General features: G+C 53.2%; 1 protein-coding gene across 7 annotated transcripts in view; it reads right to left on the reverse strand.

The window, feature by feature from the left end:
• The window catches only part of ARHGEF11 (Rho guanine nucleotide exchange factor 11), a 111,529-nt gene that overhangs the window by 6,369 nt on the left and 82,456 nt on the right, over nucleotides 1-22,704 (reverse strand). For 3 of the 7 annotated variants that reach the window (XM_032622857.1, XM_032622801.1, XM_032622842.1), the window contains 23 exons: nucleotides 22,494-22,595; nucleotides 21,301-21,399; nucleotides 19,717-19,759; nucleotides 18,508-18,604; nucleotides 18,225-18,347; nucleotides 15,569-15,592; nucleotides 14,294-14,438; nucleotides 13,927-14,026; nucleotides 13,110-13,139; nucleotides 9,962-10,088; nucleotides 7,093-7,272; nucleotides 6,957-7,004; nucleotides 6,549-6,736; nucleotides 6,188-6,334; nucleotides 5,827-5,906; nucleotides 5,597-5,722; nucleotides 4,912-5,029; nucleotides 3,869-4,047; nucleotides 3,220-3,295; nucleotides 2,730-2,897; nucleotides 1,820-1,910; nucleotides 569-694; nucleotides 50-111 (listed from right to left, as the gene is read on the reverse strand). In XM_032622857.1, the coding sequence (XP_032478748.1) occupies nucleotides 50-111; nucleotides 569-694; nucleotides 1,820-1,910; nucleotides 2,730-2,897; nucleotides 3,220-3,295; nucleotides 3,869-4,047; nucleotides 4,912-5,029; nucleotides 5,597-5,722; nucleotides 5,827-5,906; nucleotides 6,188-6,334; nucleotides 6,549-6,736; nucleotides 6,957-7,004; nucleotides 7,093-7,272; nucleotides 9,962-10,088; nucleotides 13,110-13,139; nucleotides 13,927-14,026; nucleotides 14,294-14,438; nucleotides 15,569-15,592; nucleotides 18,225-18,347; nucleotides 18,508-18,604; nucleotides 19,717-19,759; nucleotides 21,301-21,399; nucleotides 22,494-22,595 (2,479 nt within the window). The remainder of the gene's footprint in view (nucleotides 1-49; nucleotides 112-568; nucleotides 695-1,819; nucleotides 1,911-2,729; nucleotides 2,898-3,219; nucleotides 3,296-3,868; nucleotides 4,048-4,911; nucleotides 5,030-5,596; nucleotides 5,723-5,826; nucleotides 5,907-6,187; nucleotides 6,335-6,548; nucleotides 6,737-6,956; nucleotides 7,005-7,092; nucleotides 7,273-9,961; nucleotides 10,089-13,109; nucleotides 13,140-13,926; nucleotides 14,027-14,293; nucleotides 14,439-15,568; nucleotides 15,593-18,224; nucleotides 18,348-18,507; nucleotides 18,605-19,716; nucleotides 19,760-21,300; nucleotides 21,400-22,493; nucleotides 22,596-22,704) is intronic. The other 4 variants (XM_032622848.1, XM_032622811.1, XM_032622831.1 and 1 more) reach the window with 3 other exon arrangements.

Genomic DNA, 22,704 nt, shown 5'->3' on the forward strand with positions numbered 1-22,704 from the left:
AGAAAATGGAATGGGTTGGGCTCCCAAAAAGACAGCTCAGGGGACTTACCTCCAGGTACTGTCTCAGGCTCTGGCTCACTACGGAACACCTCGGAGTCATCCAGTCCTTCCCTGAGGGAAGAAACAGCCCAGGGTAAGAGAGGATCGCCTGCTGGGAAGTCTGGCTCTCTGCCAGCCTGGAGGAGGTGGCCGTGTCGTGAAATTCCACTCGGGCCTCCTGAGTTGGGATGGGCAATGAAGGAGCAGGGCCCAAGGAGGGAGGGGTTTAGACTCCGGCACCTGCCATCTGGCCGGCAACCCGGAGGGGAGGGTGGGTGTCGGCCAAGCTTCTCCTGGTCACGATTTTATACCCCCCACCCCACTTCAGGCACAGTCTCTACTACAGCCGAGTGGGGGGCTGCGGGGGGAGAGCAGACGGCGACGGAAGGCAGAGATGTGAGGGTACCTTCCGCCACCTGCCCGCTGACGTCTGCCGCTGAGGCTGCCCATCCCCAGGGGTGAAGGGCTTAGAAGCAGCAAACGAGTGGCCTGGAGTGGGGATGCTGAGGGGGCCTGGAGGGCTAAGCACCTGCTGGGTGTGGGGCTCTGGTGGGCTGGCTCCTGGGGGCCTGAGGGCGGCGGGTGGACGGGCTTTGGGGCGGCTCCAGGGTGCCTGGTGGCGTTCCGCACAGCCTCTTCTAAGAGCTCCATCCATCTGTTGTTCAGCAGGAACAGAGAGGACTGGTGATGAGAACAGGACCGAGGCACACAGCCTCTCCCCTTACCGACCCCCTGCGTCAGAGCTGCGAAGCCCTTCGCCAGGCCCTGCTCTGAGGACCCCCCCTGCCCAGCGGGGTCCCCTTCCTTGCAGATCTGACTGGCTGCTCACATTGGGTTAGATTCCTCGCACCTACCAATTACTGAACACCAACCCTCTGTTACTCGTTGTGCTAAGCATTCTATATCTATCTCTCTCTTTTCTTAATTAATTAATTAATTATTGGCTGCGTTGGGTCTTCGTTGCTGTGCATGGGTTTTCTCTGGTTGCGGCGAGCGGGGGCTACTCTTCGTTGCGGTGCGCGGGCTTCTCATTGTGGCGGCTTTTCTTGTTGCAGAGCACAGGCTCTAGGCACGTGGGCTCAGTAGTTGTGGCTCGCGGGCCCTAGAGCGCAGGCTCCGTAGTTGTGGCTCGCGGGCTTAGTTGCTCTGCGGCGTGTGGGATCTTCCCGGACCAGGGCTTGAACCTGTGTCCCCTGCATTGGCAGGCGGATTCTTAACCACCGTGCCACCAGGGAAGTCCCTCTATATCTCTTCTTTCTCTCAAAATAACTCTCAAGAGGTAGCATTATCCACATTTCGCAGATGAAAACCCGGAGTCTGAGAAACTGCCTGACTCAACCTATCTCCTCCCACCGTGCCACGCTGCCTCTGGCTGGCCACTGTTGGGAATACGGGTGACTGAATGCCCCGGGTGGGGATGAGGGTCCCGGAGGCAAAGGCCTTCGAAGAATGTGGGCATTTGCAACGCTTGATGGGGGAAGGGAAGAAAAACCCCAGGGGAAAGAAGCGGGGCCAGAGAAAGGAAAGCAGCCTCAGAAAGGCTGGAAGACTGCTGGGGACTCCTCCTCCCTAGGGCAGGCCTGCTCATGGGGTCAGGGGAGGTGACACTGTAAACCTCTCTACTCCTGTCTTATCTCCCACTTCCCCTCAAGGCCCCGTCCTGTGAATGCTCTGGGGCACAGCCCTGGCCTCCCTGTCCACATCCTCATACACCACCCTGGTCCCAAGGGGACGGCAGTTACATGGGACCCCCCCGCCCCCGCAATCAGGCAATCCTCACGTGTTCTTGTCTGATGACGTCAATGCCACCAGCTCGTAGATCTGGGGCGGGCCCAGCTCGGAGGTACAGATAATGAAGAAGGCCCGTTTATCTGTGTGAGAGAGAGAAGGCAGACGGGTCTGCATTGGCGGCGGCAGAGGCACGACTGCAGCCTGAGCCGAGGCGGCCAGAGTGCGGACTTGGAGTCCTCGCCCTCGGCCAGCTAAGAGTGCAGCGCCGGACGGACCTGGGTCCTCAGAAGCACCTGGGGCTCGCTCACAGAGGACAGAGGCAATTCTGGGTCCCCTAATGCCATCTTCACAGCCACCCCCATGACCTCTCGCTTTCCGAACGGCGAAGGCTGAGGGGTGTACGGTGCTCAGGGTTTATAAAACTGCATCACACCCATCCTCCCTTTACACCCCGCTCCAAGAGACAGACCTCACCCCCCGTGTTACAGATGAAGGAAGCGATGAGCCCAGAGAATCTGGCTGCCTGGCTCTTGCTCCAGAGCCCTTCTTGTACACATTCTGCTTCTCACTGAAATGCTCTGAGCACCGGACCAGGCTCTGGACTGTGGGCGCGTCCGTCTCTGCAAGCGAGCTCTGCCCGTCACTTTTGCAGCAGGAAGGCTTGTCCTGCTCTTCTCTGCCCAATTCTGCTACCTCATCCTCAGTGCCCACATCCCATCCTGCCTGAACCACGCTGTCCTCCCTCATCTTGGTCCCCCTCCTACCCATCACCCTACCCCACGTCGGACCACATCCTCCTGCTTCAGTGAGTCAGGGCTGGGAGGAAAGGAACACAGGTGGGCTGATAAGTTCTGTACAGCCCCAGATCGGCCGCGCACCACCCAGTGCTCGCTGGACACGAGTAACAGGGCTCACGGCCCCGGGGTGTGGGCCGGCTGGGACTGTCTCCTCACGGGTACCTGTGGCCACGGAGCGGATGAGCACGGCATTGAGCTTGAGCACCGGGCTGAAGGTCTGCTTGCTGTCCGAGGAGCCCACGGCTGTCTTGCTGTGGCACTTCAGCAGCAGCTTCTCATCCTGTTTCTGCAGCAGCACGAGGAGGTCCTCCAGCAGCAGCACATGGAGGTCTGGAGGGGTGCGGTGCTTGTGAGGTGTTGTTCTCTGTGGCCCACTCATCCCCCATGAACACATGGGGTACCAGAGGCTCTTGGACTGTCATCTGCAGGATCTAGGAAGCCCTGGAGTCTGGTGACCTCTGACTGCTTTGTTTTTGGTCCTTCCTCCCCGTGCTGTGCTTAAGGAGCCCTGAGCTCTCATCCCCGGTCGTGTTTCACGCTGCCTCCTTACCATCCCTTTAGAGCACCGGGTACAGGGCTTATGATCCAGAGAGGGAAGAGCCCAGGGGCAGTGCTCTAGATTCCCTCTTGGCCCCAGTCCCCTGGCACTTACCCAAGGTCTTATCTTTGCTGATCCTCCAGGTCAGGGGCCCCTCATGGATCATCTTTCTGGTTGTAAGATCCAGACTCTGTTAAGGAGACACCATATATTCAACAAGTATCTGAAAACCTAGACCTTGTGCTGAGGTGCTGGGCATCAGTGGTGAACAAGAGTAGTCCTTGCCCTCACACTCCTGTGGGGGATGCAGACAAGTAAAAAGGCAACTACAGAGTCACGTGCCACGTGCTGTGCTGGGGGATATGCCGATGGTTCTGGCAGGGGTCTCTCTCCCCGCTACTACGTGCTGTGTCCTCTCCCAGGATCACTCTGCTTCACCTGCCCTTTCCCTCAGCTTTGTGTTCTCCCGAATGACCTTCACCTTTACCTTGAGTTTACTCCCATCCCCCGCTCTCCCAGACTGAGTTCGAACATCTAGCCTCTATGGTAGGGCTGTCTGCCCTTGTCTATCTCGGGATGGGGTGACAATGGTAACCGGGGCTGTGTGTATTCCAGGGCCCCCGTCGCGCCATCCTATCACAGACAGGCCCGGGTCTCCTCCCCTCCACCTCCTCCAGGTCCTGACTGGAGCTCTGCTCCTAAGGGCGCCCAAGAGGTACGTGCGCCATGTGGGGCTGACAACGCTGCAACCTCAGCCTCCTACCTTGAACTCCGCCGCCAGGGGGTTGCTGGCCCTCTCCAGGGAGGTGGTATCCAGACGTTTCTGGTAGCCCTCTAGACGGTGCCGGTTCTCTGTCTGCTTCACTGCTTCATTCACGTACTTGAGAATTTCCCGGCACTGATCCCGGGCCCGGCAGAGTTTCTCGTGCTCAGAGGTGCCACCTACCCACGGGGCAGAGAGGAGGTGGTGAGGGCTCCTGCCTGAGAAGTCTGTCAGAGCCTGAGCGTGCCTGGCTACCGACAGCCGCTGGCCAGTCGCCGACCAGCAGGGATGGGTGGAGATATGCCACCCTTGCCTAACTTGGACCTCAATCGTAAGGACAACTTACACTGAGGGTCCTTGTGTTTCAGACCAAGGCTCTGAAGACACCGATAGCTCTTGGGAACTCCTGCCACAGCCACTCTACAGGTGTGGAGGACAGGAACGCGGACAGGGACTGTGGGTGATGACAGTGATGGGGTGTGTCTCCCTCTAGGAACACCTGCTCAGATCAGGTTGTGGTTCTTCCCACTTCTACACACTGACGCCAGCATCCCACACTTGAGGGTGGTGGAAGCTGCTCAGGATCCCAGGGACAGTGACAACCTGCGGTTAGACCCCCCTGTCCAGCATGGTCCCCTACTCCTGTGGAGTAAGCACGCATGGCTGTATCTTTTGTGCATCGCACAGAGACGTCCAGCAGGGGGATCAACAGGGCTAAAATCCGGCCACAGCCTCTGGCGTGGGACCACGATCCTCAGAGGAGCCAGGGTGCCCTCTGTGCGCTAACCTGTGTCACTCAGATGCTTCCCTCTGATCTGCACAGACGCCCCACACAGGCCAGAGGCAGCCCTTACCTCCTCCTGCTGCTCAGCACATTGACAATCGTTACCTTCTTTGAGAGTGACCATAACAACACAAGGACGAAGACCCTGAAGACCAGAGAGGTCAAGTGACTTGCTAAGGACACAAAGCAAGTCAGTGCTAGAACCAGGGTCTGAGCTGCGGGCTGCTGCCTCCCAGGGCCAGCCTTCCGTGAGCCCTACCCTCCGTGTGCTTGATGATGTTCTCCAGCAGCAGTGGGTACTTGGTGAGCCGCTGCATCTCAGAGATGATGAGGTCTCTAAGCTGCAGCCGCCGGCACTGGGGGTGGCTCTCAGCCTCCTAGACACGAGGAGGAACAGAGGAAGACGACAGCCTGGGTTACGAGCTGGCTGTGAGCTCAGGACACGAGGACCGTGCGAATGCCGAGTAGGGCCTAATCCCAGAGGATCGCTCAGAAACGGAGGTGGCAGCTTCTTGCTTAAATATTTAGGGGAAGGTTGGTGGGGGCAGGAAGACGGTAGCCCAAGAAGGGGATATGGTCAAATAAGCCACGTAAAGCAGGTATTATTCCCACTTTATAGACAAGGAAACTGAGATCCATCTAAGTAGATACAGGCACTGGTAGGTGAGCGGGGCCTTCCGATGGCCAGTCCCGTGTCTCCGTCTTGAGAGCGAGTATGTGTCAGTGTTTCTGAAGAGGGGGCGTTGGGGAGGGTGTGGATGGAGCAGCAAGTTGCCGTTTACCCTCCCCTGTAGAGAGAAGAGGCCAAGCGCCTGGAGCTGGGGGCCAGGAGCGGAGTCTGGGAGATTGTGGGTGAACCCGGTTAACTGTCCCCCTCCGCCTCATTGGGTGAGCTACGACTGAACTGGCTGCTTTCGGTGGCGATGAGGCAAGGCCGAGCGTACCTGCATGAAGAGCTGGAACCGGCTCTCCTTGCGCTGCCTGGTCTTGATCAGCTCCAGGGCGATGGACTGATAGGAGCAGAACTGCGCGGCCACCTGCTGGAGCTCCTCCCGGGCGGGGCCGTCGAACTGCGAGGCAGAAGGGACACCACATGGCCCTGGCCTCACACCCCTGCCTGGGACAGCTCCCCCCCACCTCCTCTGCCACCTCCTCCAGGCCTGGGCAGCCGTACCCGAGCCAGCATGAGGTCACTGACTTCTTTGATGATGGGGCCCTCCTCCCGGAGTTTCCTCATGGCTTCACACCAGGAATCTGGGGCAAGGAGAAAAGACAGAAGTGCCTGGGGTTGAGCCGCATGGCCAGGCCCTTCATGACGAGAGAAGAGGGATCTGACGGCAGGGCCGTGGGGCAGGGCCTCAAGTCATTTCACTTGTGGGGGGCTGGTATGCCGATGTTCAGGCTGCACGTCAGGTTCTCCCACCAAAGAGGGCTGTTGGGGGCTATCCGCTCGGGGGGTCCTGGCATGCGGGCAGAGCTGGGGCAGAAACCTGAAGGCTGGCCAGGGAAGGGGGCAGGCGGGGTGGGCTCCTCACTGTGGATCTCGATGAGCTCGGGCAGGTTGGGGAAGAGCCGCGCCAGCTCCTCCCGGGGCAGCAGGCCCTCCTTCTTCATCCGCTGGTAGAAGATCAGGTCCAGCACCCGGAGTGTGCGCAGATGGGAAGCCTCTGTCACAAACAGCTCTGAGCGGGGGCAGTGACAAGAAGGGGCAGAAAGGCAGAGGGAAAGCCCGTCAGCAAGGATCTCGTGGCCTCCAAACCACCTTTGGTGCTGGTTTCAGATGGTGCGACAACTCCTCTCTCCCCAGGGGCCGCTCTCGCCCCCAGGCCCCCCACTGTTTTCTCTACCACCATCTGCGCCTGAGGCGCCCTGCAGCTGTTCCCGCCTGAGTCTCACCGTTGATGACCTCCTGCCGGTCAATCTCCCTCTGGCTTAGCCCAGCCACCACGTCCTTGCCCACTGCATGCTGCCAGTTTTGGGCGTCGGGCTCTGGCTCCAGGTCAGACAGCTGGCCCAGATCATCTTCTAGGAGGTTGGGGAGGAGGGCATCTGTGCCGAACCCCAAGCTGGGGGACTCAATGCTCCTGGGGGAAAACAGGCAGCTCAGCGTCACACGGAGCAAAAACTCAAACACGGGGTTTGTCCCTCCGCCTCCTGCCCACCCTGCTTGCCCAGGGCCCACGGGAAGCCAGTGGGCCACGAAGAGGAGCTGCACCGCCAGCTGGCCCCTGGAAGGGGAGCGGGGGCAGCTGAGCACGGCTGGGACACGGACACCTAACAGGAGCTACGGCACCCATCACTCACCTGCGGCCCATTTTGGGGGTGAAGGGAGGGGTTGGGTTCTCAAGAGACCTGTGGAGAGAATGTCAACTCTCAGCCACCCTCTGCTCCTGCCCGGCCCCCAAGATATCAGCGGGCTGAGCCCCTGAGCCCCACCCACCTGGTGGAGAGGCTGGAGGCAGAGGACGAGGCTGACTGGTGGAGGCGGGCGGCCTCTGCGGCCGCGTCCATGTCCACGTCGCTGCGAGAACGGGGCACGTTCTCTGCCTTCCGGGACCGCTTCATCTCCTCCCGGCCCTTCAGGCTCTCAGAGCGGCCCAGGCGAATCTCTGAGCGAGAACTGGATGGAGGGGGCAAAAGACCTTGGGGTCTTACATCTGGCCAGCTTTGACCTGCTGCCCCATCTCAGGGGTGCCTCAGCGCTTCCACCCCAAACACCAGACCCAAAGGGTCCCAACTCTACAAAATCCTTCCTTTCCCCAGCCCAGCTGGATGGAGAGAGCCTCTCAACTTCCTTGCGACTGGTCAGGAAGGGATCCCAACAGGAAGGTGAAATCTGGGACTAACAGAATCAGACTTGTGGGGTGTCCGGATGCCAAAGACCCCAAGTCCCCGTCAGGAAAGCTGTGGACACCAAAGTCCCTCATCAGGGACGACAAGGTCCCACCTTCCCTGCCCCTGGCCATCTCATGGCCAGCTCATCTGGCCCTCTGCTCTGGAACAGGTCGGCTCCCACCTTGGACTCTGCTTGAGGCGGATCTCTCCTTTTACAAGATCTTTTAAGAGGGAAGTAAGAGCACCATCTTCACACACTCTAGTATTCTCCACACTGCCTGTCAGAAAATTCTATCTGCTGTTGAATTCCCACCCCTCCAGTTGTGATGTGGATTGTGGATTTCTTCTGTTCTTATCCTGACAGCATCCTTCCTAGGCTTCCAGTCCCCTCTTGGGAGCAGACCAGCTTGGGAGGGTGCTTACAGGGGCCTGTTTACTGATGGGCAGGAACCTGCTCCCTGGCCTACCGTGCTTGGCCACTGAGTATCTGTGGGGCTTGATGAGATGCTGACGACTGGGTGTTGCTCTTTTTTGAGTCCTGCAGTGCATCAGCCCTGTGACAGCTGGCATCTCTGACCCCTGGCTGCCCCAGGATGGTGCCTCCCCCCATGGTCCTGCTGGGCTAGTTCTTTGCTGACATTATTACTAATCTACATCCTGCTCTGCCTCTAGGACAACAGAAGGCCTGGAGAGTCTGGAGAGCTCTTAATAGCACAGCAGGTTGCTGCAGAGAAGGAGCCAAATGCCTTGGTCTCCGTTCATCAAGTCTCTCTGAACTGCCAGAGGATCCCAATGCCGCTCCCCCGCCCAAGTCCTGAGGGTTTGTCTGCAGGGTTAGAAACCATACTGCCAGCTGATGCCCTACTGAACTCACCCCCTGAAGTCTGACAGAACAATTCCAACACAGACTAACTCAAAACACCTTCACCAGTGCCCCACAACGGGTCACTTTAGCACCACAACAAACCTCATGCCATGAGGCTCCTGGGGCTTCTTTCAAGTACCCAGAAGTGAGTAATGATCCCACCAAGAAGTGAGGCATACAACCCACCTCCGGCCAAAAATTCCTGGACTACTGCTGTCTACAATCGGGGGCTTCTTATACCCGTTTAGTTTCTACGACAACCTCTGACCCACCATGTGCCGCTGCCATTTCTTCTAAGATTGTCAGTGAACTCATAACCATCAAATCCAAAGGCTTCTGCTGAGAGTAGACTCAGAATCCCAGTGAATGTCTCAGGGCAAATTTACCTAACAACTTGAAGAATACGTTTACAAATGGTCTCAAATATTGCCTCAAAATGTTGATAGTGTATCTTATAATTGTACATTTGATACATCTGTAAGATCACACCTACCCCAGCAATCATATAATTTGTATATTTAATTTACTCAGTAATATTAGAACTCAACCTCTGACCCCAGTACAAATCTAACCTTTATCTTGCCTAAATCTTTGTTAATTCTCACTATGGCAAAATCTTTTAATGAGTATTAAGCTTATAAAGGCTTAGTAACAACAGAAAGGAGTAACCCTGCATACAAGCAGGAACATTTGACTTACAGTTTGATGATTAGTTATTTCAGGGGTAAAACAGTTTGACTAATCAGGCTGCTGCATGCTGGCTTGCCTTTGGGTCTGCCTTTAGTCCAGCTCAGCAGTGTACACAGGAACTAGTTTTGCATACACAAGACCACATTTACTGTACCTCAAGTGTGCCTTAAGGAATGTGCAGGGATGTTTCTGACTACAGGCAGTTCTCACTTCAAGTGCTGGCTACAGAATTTCAGACGTGACCTGATGGCTGCCGTGCCACAGTCAAGAGCAAGTCTAAGAGTACATTTCACCAGCAGAGAAGGGCTCTTCTTAGAATCCGGCCAGAGGTGGAGAATGTGAGCAATGTCACAGCCTCCATTCCCCTTTTGCTTCTTGAAGGAAGAGCAGTTTGTTTTGAATCAATGACCTTTCTTTTTCTTCGCTGAGATGTACATCTGAGGCCCAAGTTACACCGTCTGCCTTTAAACCAGCCAGCAGAACCTCATCTCTAACTCTCTTCTTCACCGACGCCCCAGACTGTCTTTAGCCTGACTTCCTTATTGCCCAGGATTTCCCTTCGCCCCACTCTGTACTCTTCTCTAGCTTTGTCATTTAGGGTTTCCCGACTAGCTGCTTTATAACATAATCTAGCTCATTCTTGGGGTGGAGGCTACTGCGTGGCCAGGGGGTGAACCCAAAGGAAATTTTAAAGGCATATGGTTCTCGGACTGGAAGGTCAGGGGCCCTGCTCTCTCTCCCGCTGGCCTGATCACCAACACATAGGCGGGAAGGCTGGGGGAGAGGGAGAGAGCTCTACAGTGGGAGCCTTACCGTCTAGTGGGGGGTAAAGTAGCTGGCATTGATTGAACCTTAGCCCCGAACCCTGCCCACGCTCCCCTCTCTGGGCGGCCAGCAGGCCCCAGCCAGCCGCTGCTACCTGTCGCTCTCCAGCAGGTCCTCGGGAAAGCTTCCTGTGGAGAGTCGCTGCGTCCCGGGCTCTGGGGCGTCGCCCTGCTGGCTGTTCTCAAAGTGCTGAATGATGTTCCTCACGTTGCCTGGCTTGACTGGAAGCAGAAGAAAGATGATGAAAGATACTCTGCTCTCTGTTCAGGGATGACTTCTCGGGGCCCTCGCTCCCCTCTAGCCCAGAAGACAGCGATGAGCAAGCACGGATGAGAACAGCATGGGGCTGAGGGTCAGGAGACATGATAGGAGCCCTGGCTCTTCTACTGTGTGGCGTGGCGCGGGCAGTCCCTCCACCTTTCTGGGGGCTGCTCTTTCCTGGGATGCAAAATGAGAGGGTTTGAAAGTGCATTTGCTATGGATATTTCTTTTGGCTCTCACATTCTTTATCACAGTGGTGTTCATGCTTGAGAATCGTTGCTAGGTTATTCCCAAGAGCCATATATGTGTTAAAAAAAAAAAAAGATATCCAGGAAGACCAAAAACACGTCAACCTTGGTATAATTTGGCCAGGTTGCCAACTTTACCAAGCACTTCTCAAATTTATACTACTTTTAGAGTTCACTATTTCTGGTTTTCCTTGACTCTCCTTTCTGTTCTTTCTGCCCTCACCCCCAGCTCTTCCTCTCCATCATTAAAGAATCAGACCCTCCATTACCAGTGAGGGGGGTCTTAGGAGGAACAGAGGAGAGATGTCACTCTCTGGCATTCAAATTCCAGATGCTTTTCAAAGCTAAGACAAAAGAGAGCTGTTCTCGTTCAAAGTAGAGAAGGCGGGTAAGAGAGTAAAAAAGGCATAGGTGATGCCATGTGGAGACCCTGGAGAAGAGAGCTCAGGCCCAGGGGCTCAGTGGCTCCTATCTTCAAAGTTGATTAGCTCAGCTCCAGGTCCAGGAGGTCAGAACAGGAGTTGGGCTCAAGATGCTGCTCTGCCCGGACCAATAGGAAGGATAATAGGATGGGGAAGGCAAGACAAACAGCCCCGGGCGCCAGGCCCTGGTCCTAACCACACTAACCAGAGATTCTGACATCGACATATACAAACTTATAAATCTCCCTCTGTATCTAAACTTGAGATTCGTAAGAAAATTTCCAAGCCAGAGGAAACAGAAAAACATTTAGCTGGTCTCTTCAAAGCTCACAATTTCATATCCTTTAGGCAGGTCATGTTTTTCTAAAACTGCAAAATAGGTGACTGTGTATATGTGTTAGGAGTAGGGACTGTTACCATCACTCCCATTTTGGAGATTTGAGTCAGATCTGCCTGTCCCAGACTGTGCATCTGGGCCTTGGGGCAACTGCAGCAGCCAGGGTCAGCTGTGCAGCCACAGCCCGGAGCATCCCTGGCTGGGTGATGACTTGGGAGCTGGGGAACGTCCTATAATAGAATGCCTCCGGGCAGAGCCCATTGTTCCCTCTCCCAAGGGCCACTTGGAAAAGGCCCAGTTCTTGGGATATAGTTACACCCTAGCTGTGACAAGGAACAGGTGTGGCCCTGAAATTTGGTATAACTGAATAACCCAGAGTAACAGGGGAAAAAGACATGTAGAAAGGAATGCGTTTTTTGAAAAGGGCAAAGTTTTCATCAGTAACCTTTGCTCTCCCTTCCTCCATTCTCTGAATAACAATGAAACTAAACAAAAGTGAATTATATGTCACTAACAATCAGATACATTCACTGATAAACAGGGGCAATAGCGGATGATCCTAAACAGCAAGGTTCTCAATGCTGAGAGGCTTTCTAGCTTTGGTGGGTGTTCGGTCTTTAGATACGCATACAGACTTGTCTTGATGTCCTGGGAACTTGAGAACATCAAATCAAACCATGAAATGACAATAGAAAGATATGACTCAAAGAGATGGTGAATACCCAGCATACTTATCCTCCCTTGGGATCAGCAGCCCTACCCTGGGTGTTCCTGTTGCCTCTCAGGCTGACACAAAGCAAGCAGCTTGGGCAGGGCTGCTCGTCTCAGGCCTGCTGCTTGCCTCATGCCTGCCTCGGGCAGGGTGGATGGGAGGAAGTATGTGTTAAAAACTAAGGGCCTGGGTTTCAAGGCCATTCTTTTTATTTTTTCCATTGTTTTATAGACTTCCCCCCCCTAATATTTCTTTACTTATATTGCTTAAAATAGCATAACAAGTCTAGGAATTTAACTTTAAAAATAATTTTGAAAATCATTATCTTTAATTGTCACTTTATATAAGGTGAATTCTAGCAACAGATTTCCTGATTGCCTCTCACTGCTATCTCTCCCCTGGATTTACTACAGAACCTAGAAAATATTAATCACTTTAATTGTATGCATATGGACCTCACTGATGGGAAATGAACCTGCCCAGTTCTAGGTTCTAAGCTCCTCTGGGTTAATGTCTGTTATATATGTATTTATTTTTGATACATAGACTCTAGAAGATATTAGGCCTCTAACATACATTCGTTAGGGTCAGTCTCTCTCAGTGACGCTGTGCTGGCAAAGGTAAGAGTCAGGAGATGAAGGTGCTACAGTGAAGGACTTAAACAAAGGAGATGATAGAAATGAAAATACCCCAAGGCAAAACTGCTGAAGACCCATTAGGTACTAAAAACAACCCCATATAACACTCAAAACTGAGGATTTTATTATTATTTCAATTGAAAACAAAAATGTGAGGAACTTGTACAGGACATTGCAACATGCGAGGGTTTCCCTCATCTACATAGAGCCCCAGACTTTTGCAGCCGCATCCACGGAGAGCTGACAGAATGAGAGAAAGGCCGCAGGCCGTGCACCAGTCTTGGAGGGCCTAGAAGCTGGCCTCTGCCAGCACTGCCAGGAGGAGCTGCACGGTGCCGGGGGGCAGTGCCCCGGCCCCTCCCACCCTGCCTTAGGTAGGCAGAGTCCTGCGCCCAGCGTGAGGGCAGGAGCCCCTGGGCAGGCACCCCTGGGCAGGCGTTTGTGTCATGGGGAGCTTTAGCAGCATGGAGGAACATACAAGAGTAATGGAGTGAGGAAAGGGAGGGAGGAAAGAGAGCCAGGACAGGAGGCGATGAAGGAGAGGGGAAGAAGGGCAGACAGGACTTGGGAAATGGAAACTCAATGCTAATGCAAAGAAAAACCCAAAGAAAATGGTCCTTTTACCTTCCACAGGGGACAAGGGAATATGAAATGCTAAAAGAAAACAAACAAAAACAAAAGTAAACCATGAAAAGTCAAATTAATGTTTCAAGAGTCAAAATAAAAATTACATCAAGCTGGAAAATGAAAGGTAGTGGCAAAAATCAGGGCTGATCTAGTAGAGTCCCCTCCTCTCCCCTTCCCCCAAGGCAGCGGTTTCAGGAAAGGCAGGAGGCCCATGCCATGGCCCTTCCCAGATCCCCAAGACTAACACTGGGGCCTTACGATAATGACTGGGAGGGCCAGCAGCAATGTCCAGACAGATGACACACAATTGGGAAGAGATCGGTGACAGGATCCATGGAGGTCTGGATTACCGATGGCATGAGGGGAGCCTCTGGGTCCCAAACCTGCTCCCTTTCCACCTAGTTCTGCTTAATTGAAACCCTCCATCAAGGGCCCATAACTGCTCCCAACACACAGGCCCTCAGGAGGACAGACAAGTCCATGGATGAAGGTGAAGGAGGCACTGACTGTCAACAGGGCAATCTTGTCAAGGGGGAAATACTCCTCTGCATGGCTGTTCAGTATCTACAACTGTCTCTGAGTTCCTAGACCCAGGGACTGGCTTGGCCTCCTTGGCTCTGAAGCAGTTCCCTGTACCTCAGGGGCCGTCACTGGGTGTGGCAAGGGGAGAATGCAATAGCACCAAGAGGAAGCTGCGACCTCAGAGTTTGTTTGGGCCTTTGGCTGCCTGAAGCACAGGAAGGCCCTCTGCCAACATGCTGGCCTGTGAAGGGGCCGAGGTCCCTGTCCAAGGCTTTGCTCCCCAAATACTCACTGCTCTGGGAAGAGCTTTTGGGCTTCCCGATGTACTTGAGGATGGGGTTTCGCTTCTTGTCCTCCAAGGCATCCTTTTCTTTCTTGGAATTGCTGCTCTGCTGAGATAAGAGACACTAGGGTTTGGAGAAGGTCCCAGTACCCAGACTGGGCCACTGGTCACCGTGCTACTGCCTCTATGACTAGCCCTAAACAAGCAACAGGAAAGCAGACTCATGCTTGTATCTGATCTAGCACATCTGCTTCTGGTCTGGGACTGCAGGGAGGGAGAGGGCTGCTCTAGTTTGGGGATTCTCAATGACTCTCCCGGTCTGCCTCAGCGCAGGAACCGTGCCAAGAGATGATTCTTTCTAGGGGAGCTCTGTCACCTTCTTGGTCTTCGGGAAGAAGGGTAGCCACTTGTCCTTGTCAGGAGCGGACTGGGCCTTTTCAGCTGTGTTGGAAGGTCGTGCTTCTCGAAGACGGATGCCCGCATGGCTCATGTAGGTATTGAGGGCGAAGTCCATGGGGGCACTGTAAAAGAGGAATGGGGGCGGTGAATCGGCAAGCACCAGCAGGTGGAAGGGCTGGGACTGCTTTACACAAGCTCCTCACCACCACCCAGTGGGGTGGCGAAGGGCCAGGGCATTCAGCGGGAGGCCCAGAATATTCAGATGGGACAGCAGGCAGAAGCCGGAGAAAAGTCTTGGCTGGCATGACTCCCAGAAGAAATCGTATTCTTCTCCTACGCAGAACGCTCCCTAACGAGGGGACAGTGGTCAGCGGAAGGACGTGTCAGTTCCCCAAAATATAAGCAACTAATAAGCCATGGGCGACGGTTGAGGCCCACAGCTAATGTCCTCAAGCGTACACACAGGGGTGGGGTGGCAAAGGGATGCGGAGAAACGCCAACCGGCCCCTGCAAGTCCAGGTAAGCTGCCTTTGCCACCACCCACCCCAAGTACAAGGAGAAAAAGAGATGGAAATGATCTGTCAAGTAGCTTCCAACTGCCACAGATGAAACTGTCCAGAGCTCTGTGTTTAAAACTGTATTTGCCTCTCAATTCGGCAGACAGATTATCTACTTTGTGGATTCAATGAAGCAAATGTTTCGGCCCTGGCTTTCGTCTTCTCTGAAACAGACCTCTAACCCCATCTTCTCTCCCTTATTGAGTGCGTGTATGCTCAAGGAATGCACCCTCGTTTGAACACTGGCTACTGAGAAACAAAGGGACATGTATATAGGCTTCAAGGAAAAAAAAATGTGTCAGCAGAGGAAATGTGTTGTACCCTAGCTCCCCTCTGCAGGTGCTGCTAACACAGGCTGATTCTATCACTGCTCCTTCTTTCGGTGGTTTACGAGAAAGAAGTGGGGAGGCAGACACAGGGCTAATGTGGGTGGAGAAGAGGAGGCCAGGAAGGGGAGTGTTGGCAGCTTGGTGTCTTCACACTGAGGAGCAGACCCACGTCCCAGGCAGTGATCCCCGAGTACCAGGGCCTGGGCCTCGTGACCTCCTTGTGGTTACACAGACATCTGGAAACTAAACTTGGACAGATGGTGATCCTCTGGAGCTAGGGATTCGCCTATGATTGGCAGAGATGCAATGCCCAGTAGCTCAACCCCACTCCTTCCCACCTTGATTCAACCGCACAGACTCACTCACCTCCTGTCTTCCTCGTATTTGGACCTGGAACAAAAGAAAAGAACAGATGACTCAGACTGCAAAGGCAGAGGCTCGCCCGCCTGTGCAAGACTGGGAGGAGGGTAAGTTCTTTCCTAGAGGAAGGGAGCGGGTGAGGAAAGGGAGGAGGATGATAAAAGGTCAGACTCAGACTCCTGGTCTCAGCTTTGGAGCCAGCTTGGGGCTCAGGAGGTGAGGGCTCTCATTCCTCCGAGGGGCTCAATTAGCACAGACTGATGGTGATGATGGTGTCCTTAGCCAGCTAAAAGGAAGGGGAATGAGGCAAATACAGCTTCTCGCTTGGTATCTGTTTCAGCCTCTGAAGCTACCACGGAGGAAAAGGCTCCTCTTTGTGTCCACCTAGAACTAAATTAGAAGGGTTGGGCTGACACTGAGGCAAGAGGAAAGAAGATGAGGGCGCAGAGATAATACCTTGAGACCTGATTCAGAGGAACCTATTTAAAAGCGGTTAATGGTAACAGCAACTAATGCTGAGTGCTCACTACGGGCCAGGCACTATTCTAAGCTATTTACACGTATAATATTTACACGTATAATTAATTACTCAAAACAATAGGTCTCATATCTCCATTTAATGAGGCTAGCGCTTCCTTCTTTTAAATAGAAGCCTTTATAAGCAGGGTGCCTGTGCTGTCCATTATAACCCCACAGAACTCTGTGGTGTCTATGACCTCAGAATAGGCTCGGTCAGGTTTTGCCACCATCCCTGGCATGGTCGGGGTGATTAGTGCCATCTGACTGCTAGGGAAACTAAGGCCCAGAAAGATTCAGGGTTTGGCTGAGGGCCAGAGGGTTGTTTTCAAAGAATATACCCTTCCTGTGGGACCTCATCTGGTCTCATCTCCAACCCGGATCTCTTGTCAAATGCCAGACTCATCTATGCAGTTGTCTACTCAAATCTCCAGTTTGATGTCTAAAGATCTCAGATTTTGACATGTCCGAGACTGAGCTCCCGGTTTTCTACCACAGAACTGTCCCTCACACAACTGTCCCTAACTCGACTGATGGCACCTTCGTCCTTTTAGTTGTTTAGGTAAGAACTGTGGAGTCTTCCTTGGTTTTCCTTTCTCTCACATCCTATACATCAATTTTTAGGAAATCCTCCTGTTGGTTCTACCGTCAAAATATACTTGGAGCTGACCTCTCTTCACACCCTCCATCGCCAATTCTCTGGTCGGAGCCCTACTGCGTGGGTTCCCGTAACTGATCTCCCTGTTTCGAACCCCTCCTTGTTCTCCCATCACCCTCCACCCACCCTCGAGTCTCTCACAGCTCCAGTGGCTCCTCATTCACTGAGAGAAGAAAACTAAAGACCTTAAAACAGTCCACAGGCTCTGCGAGGCTGCTCTTCCTGTTACCTCTCTGATTCAGCACTGAGCTTCTCAATTTTCTCTGGCCACACTGGTCTCCTACGGTTCCTCAAATACGTCAAGCACATTCCTACCTTGCCCTGTTCCCTCTGCCTGGGATGCTCTTCCCCTAAGATATTTCCAAGGATGACTCCCTCACTTTCTTCAGTTGCCCAAATGTAACTTTCTGGATGAGGCTCTATTTGAAATTGCAACCCACTAGCTCAGGTGCTCCTGACTCCCCTCAGCCTGCTCTATTCCCCCCCACCCCCAGCCTTATTTTCTAACATAGTATATAACTTACTTATTTATTATATACTGCTTTCTCTTCCCACAATAACATAAGCCCCACAAGCACTGCTGTTTGTTTATTAATGCATCCAGGAGCCTAGAACACTGCTTAGCGTCAGTGGGGACTCCACAGAAATTTGCTGGATTGAAATATCACTCTTAGTAGAGACTGTTGAGATCATCTAGCCCAATCTCTGTCATTTTAGATGAGACCAAGGTAGATGACATAGCTTGATCAAGGTCACACAACTACTCGGGACTTCCCTGGCAGGCCAGTGGTTAGGACTCTGCGCTTCCACTGCAGGGGGTACAGGTTTGATCCCTGGTCAGGGAACTAAGATCCCACATGCCTCACAGCGCAGCCAAAAAAAAAAAAAAAAATCACACAACTATTGAGTGGAAAGAAGTACTGGGGTGAAAAATCTACCTCTAAGCCTGCAAGTGTCCCTACAAAGTCATCCCAGGCACCTGGGACACTTATAGAAAATAAGACTGGAAAGATTCAACCACAGCAGCTGCGCCAGAAGTTCCTTAATAAGTTTAGTTAGGCTAGTCCTCTGATGTGATTAGTTAAAAATAGTCCAATTTCCCATGAACCACCTGCCTCCTGAAGGAACTTTATTCCCTGGAGAATCACAGCGTGGTTCTCACACTCAGCATCAGATATGACCTTAGAGCAAAAAGGAGAACCGTCAAGAAGAGGCTAGGGAGGGGAAGCAGAAAGCTCCCTGCATTCCTGGAGCCCGTGGTTTGTCATATTCACCAAATTACTGTCAGGAGCCCCAGGCTCTGCAACTCCCTTGAAATTCCTGCAGCCCCAGCCTGAGAAATGAAGCAAGAGGGCTGGACCCTCCCCATCCTTCAGGGAAAGACGGATCAGGCAAGCAGTGGAAGAGGGGGAGAGGTTGGGAAACAGACCCACAAAACACGTCAATCTGTGCAGCATGTTCGGGGGTAGAAGTGGATCGGAGACTCACAAAATGTCTCCTAGGGCAGCCAGCTGCTTCTCTGCCACCTGGCGCTCGCGGAGAGGGTCCCCATCCAGGTCCAGAAGGTCATTTTCACCATACAGGCTTCCCAGCCCCAGAGTGCGCTTTGTTCTGAGCCAGAGAGACACACAGAGAAAGAAACACATGTACATCATTGCTGGACAGAGAGTGAGGCACACATACACACATCACAAGAGATGCACACACACCGCAGGGGAAAGAAAACGGGCGAGGAGGCAGGGGAGAGAGCAGGACGGGGGGCGCCGGGCACCTGTAGTCATGGATCTGCTCCTGGATCTCTGGCATGGCTGCCTCCTGAGCCTCACAGAGAACAGCGCGCACGTCCTCACCATTCCGCAGGCGCAGGTCTGCGGTGGGAGCCGAGGGGAGACAGATAGGGGAGGGATGTCAGGAGGAGGAGGTTATATCTGCTGAGCATCTTCAAGCCTCTTAGCTCCCTGGGGTACCGCGAGGGAAAGCTGGCTTTCTGCCCTCCTGTTAACCAAGGGAAGTGGAGGCCTGGACCTACCAGGTCATTCCTGAATTCAGGACCGGAATCCTGACATCCAGGTCCCAAGGCAAGGACAAAAACATTTTCAGGGTGTTCTACACTCCATTAAGTGGGGAAATATTAAAGTCCCTCTTTGGATGTGTCCAGACGCTGCTGCCCTCTGACATCATGTGCAAACCTCTGAGAGGCTCATTCTCCTTCCACTGACCCAGGGCCAGCTCGCAAGGCTGAAAAAGGCAAGGAAACCTAACTCCCCACCAGAAACTGGAAGGTGTCTCTCCTGTCCCTACATTCACCCTCTGCCTGTGCCCATAAGCTTTCCTATCATCTGGGCCCGTAAAGTGCCTCTTTTCCAAGGCAGCTTCAAACTATTACGTCTAGAAAGCTCCCATGATTAGCCTCTCAGATTAACATCCTCTTTCTACCACCTCCCTCAGCTCTTCTAGTCGTGGCTTGAGAGTGAGACGGGAGCAGAGCAACTGCCTCATTCCCTGCCTCCTCACTCTGTGTGAGTTGAGGAACTCACGCAAACGAAACCAAAAGAACAAAAATACTCCAGAGATCCTGACTCTCAGGTGGGGTGGAGTGAGGCACTGGTTTCTGTATTTTTAAAGAAGAATTCCCCAAGGGATCCTGATGCTCGACCAGGCTTAGGAATCCAATTTCCTCTTTGTACAGATGAGCCGACTGAGGCCCAGAGAGGTCACATGGAAGGTTGGTAGGAACGACCCCGCTCTCCTAACCAAGCCTTGTCTCCCTGCGACAAGCTCCCAGGCAGGGTCCGTTCTGTCTGTGCTTGTCCATAAGCTACCGTGAGGAGTTCTGGAGGAACTGTCCCTGTTTCCCCCTATCTGAGAACAGCTGCCCAAGGCAGGGACTATGTCCCCCCGACCCCTCGTCCCTTCCTGAGGGCCCAGCACAGCAAGGCGGACACCAAGAGGAGACTAACCGTCCTAGGTGCCAACTTACCAATTTCAGCCTGTAACATCTCTGGGACCTTCACTCTCAGAGGCTAAAAGACAGAAGGGTGGGGGCAGAAGTGGTGAGATCCACACACCCCAGGGGATGTGGGAGATACTGTGCAGAGGCAAGGAGGGCTCCAGAACACCAGCTTCTCTCCCCCTTTCCCTACACTACCCTACCCTCCACTCACCTCTCTCCAACTGAATTCTAGGCTCGGGATTTGAGAAGTGGAATCTGAGGTGGCAAGGCAAGTTGGGACTCTACTCCGAGGGTGGCACCTGTACTCTTCCCACTCTTATTTCAAGGACATCAAGAGGCATGGAATGGAGAGGTTCCCCAAAGTGGACTGGTACCAATTTAGTAGCATGGGAGAAATCTTGATGAGGCGATTTGATGGGCTTCCCCGCTCCTTCACTCCCAAGGGAAAACTGGCCTCATATTACCAAGTCTTCCAGTGAGCACAGCGCCTGGCTTTTGCTTTACGGCTACCTGCCAGCTGGACATTGCGGTGGTTCCGTAACAGCCAACAGGGAACAACGAGCAGCTCTAACCTCCTTACTCAAGACCCACTGAAGGGGGCAAAAATAAAAATCTTGGGGAAAAGCCGTTTTTTCCCCAGTCTCATTAGTCCTAGTAGCTTACTGCCAGATGAATAAAGTCATTTTGGAATTAGTTTAGTTGATCAGATTAGAAAGTCTAAGATGGGAACTGCCCTCTGCAGGCCGAGGTGCTGCCGCCGGGGGGATCCCTGACACATCCCTGGGAGCTATGTCCAGATGCAGCGTGCTATCCACCCCAGACACTCTGGGGTCCCCTCCCTCTGAACCCTGCCTTGGGGCAGTAAGAGCACGTCAGGCAGAACTTCAGAAATCTGGGCTTGCCTCTTGGCTCACTGATTTCTACCATCTGATGTCTCTGGGCCTCTGTTTCTGCATCCCAGAGATGGGCAAGGCAAGGAGAGTTGAAGGGAACCAGGGCATTGATCCAGGGGAGAGTAATTAGGACTTGGTGCAAGTTCTTTTTCTCCAAACATTTCAGAGAGAGGCAATGTGCACTCTACCTCGCTACATGTGGGCAAAAGAGGTCCAGAGAGGAGATCAATCTTTAGAGTGGAGCTAGGAACAGAATCCAGGAATCCTCTTTAAGAACCTGTCTCCAGGGACTTCCCTGGCGGTCCAGTGGTAAAAAATCCGCCTCCCAACGCAGGGGACGTGGGTTCGACCCCTGGTCGGGGAACTAAGATCCCACATGCCGTGGGGCAACTAATCCCGCGTGCCACAACCACCGAGCTCGCACGCCTCAACTAGAGAGAGAAAACCCAGCCGCCACAACTAGAGAGAAGCCCACGCACAGCAACAAAGAGCCCGCACGCCGCAACAAAAGATCCCGCATGCCTCAGTGAAGATCCCACGTGCCGCGACTAAGACCAGATGCAGCCATAAAAATAAAATAAATATTAAAAAACCCCCCAAAACCAAAAAAACCTGTCTCCATTCGGCCTGAGTGTTTTGCTTAGTTTTTCCTCTGCCTCTGAATGGTCAAACAATATAATAAAATTGAAAATTGTAATCCAGTCTATGACCGCCTTACCGCATTTTTCTCCAGGAAAATATTCCAGATGTCTTTTCCCAAGCTTCGGGAATCCTTGGGGTTTGTTTGCTGATAAACTTCTGCACACAAGTAAAAAAGCTGGGAGAGAGAAAATGGATTAGAGCAGTGATTCTCAACCAGGAGTGCTTTTGCCCTCCAGGGGACAGCTAGTAATGTCTGGAGGCATTTTTGATTTATATCTGGAGAGGTGCTACTGGCATCTACTGGGTGGAGTCCAGCGATGCAGCTAAAGATACTGCCATGCACACGACAGCACCCCACAACAAAGAATTCCAAAGGTCAGTGGTGCTGAGGTTGAGAAATCCTGGCTTAGCACGTTTCAGAAACCTGTGGTAAGTCATCCCCACCCCTTGGCGCACGCACACACATTCCCCCAACGCAATCTCTCCTCAACCCTGTATCCTCTCCACACTTGACATTTTGTCTTGTACTTGTTTATCTGTTGTTTTAAAGGGTTCAGGTGTTATTTCTCTTTGTGCTGTGCCTCGTCTTCATTCAGGAATGCTTCTGAGATACCAGCGCTTGGGATGTACACGCAGGTGTTCACTGAACACCTGTTGAGCAAACGGATGCTGACTCTGGCTTCTAACAGTGGTAGCCCCGGAAAGGAAGAGCCGCAGTGCATGCCACGGGCAACAAGTTTATTCTGGAGAACGTGACAGCAGCCTCTCTCCTTCATCCCCCTTCCTAAGCAGCTGAGCAGAACGACAGAAACTGGTAAAGCTGCTGGCTCTGGGCAATGTCGCAGAGCACCCCGACCTCCATCCCACCACGATCTTCCTTGTCATCACCTTCAGACTGAAGACCTTTTACCACCTTCCCCCTCTGCCAAGCTTTCTTGCAGTAACACTGTATACTTGCAAAGGGCTGCTCTCTCAACTCCCCACTGTCAGTCTGTACCCACCTTCATTCCAAAAACCTAGAAAGACCATCTCCTCCAAGCAGACCCAGAACGACAGCTTTCTTGGCCCAGCTCTCCTGTTCCTCCCTGTGCTATCGATGCAGTTAGCAGTGAAGAATCCCTTCCACCTAGGTTGCACCTTCTTTTCTATTTTGTCTCTGTCCTCGAGATGCCTGACCATGCCCATGGATCTGACTTATGACATCTACAGAGCAGGGACAGAGGCCAAGCACAAGCAGGTACTCAATCGAGACAGATACTTGCGACTTACCAGTGGACTGGGGTCCGCCTGAGAGAAGATGTACCGTAGAAAAACCCCCAGGTGAGCCGGCCGTGACTTAAGTTTCTCAAAGTCCTGGAATATGATGTCGCTCTGGAAGGCAGAAGGACAGGCAGGGCTGGGGGGCAGAGAAGCACCGCCTGCCCCAGCTCAGCCCCCATGCTCCCTGCCTGCCAGGGCTGATAAGCGCGGCCCCTCCCGT

Source organism: Phocoena sinus, chromosome 1 (genome assembly GCF_008692025.1).
Source record: "Phocoena sinus isolate mPhoSin1 chromosome 1, mPhoSin1.pri, whole genome shotgun sequence".
Lineage (NCBI taxonomy): Eukaryota > Metazoa > Chordata > Mammalia > Artiodactyla > Phocoenidae > Phocoena > Phocoena sinus.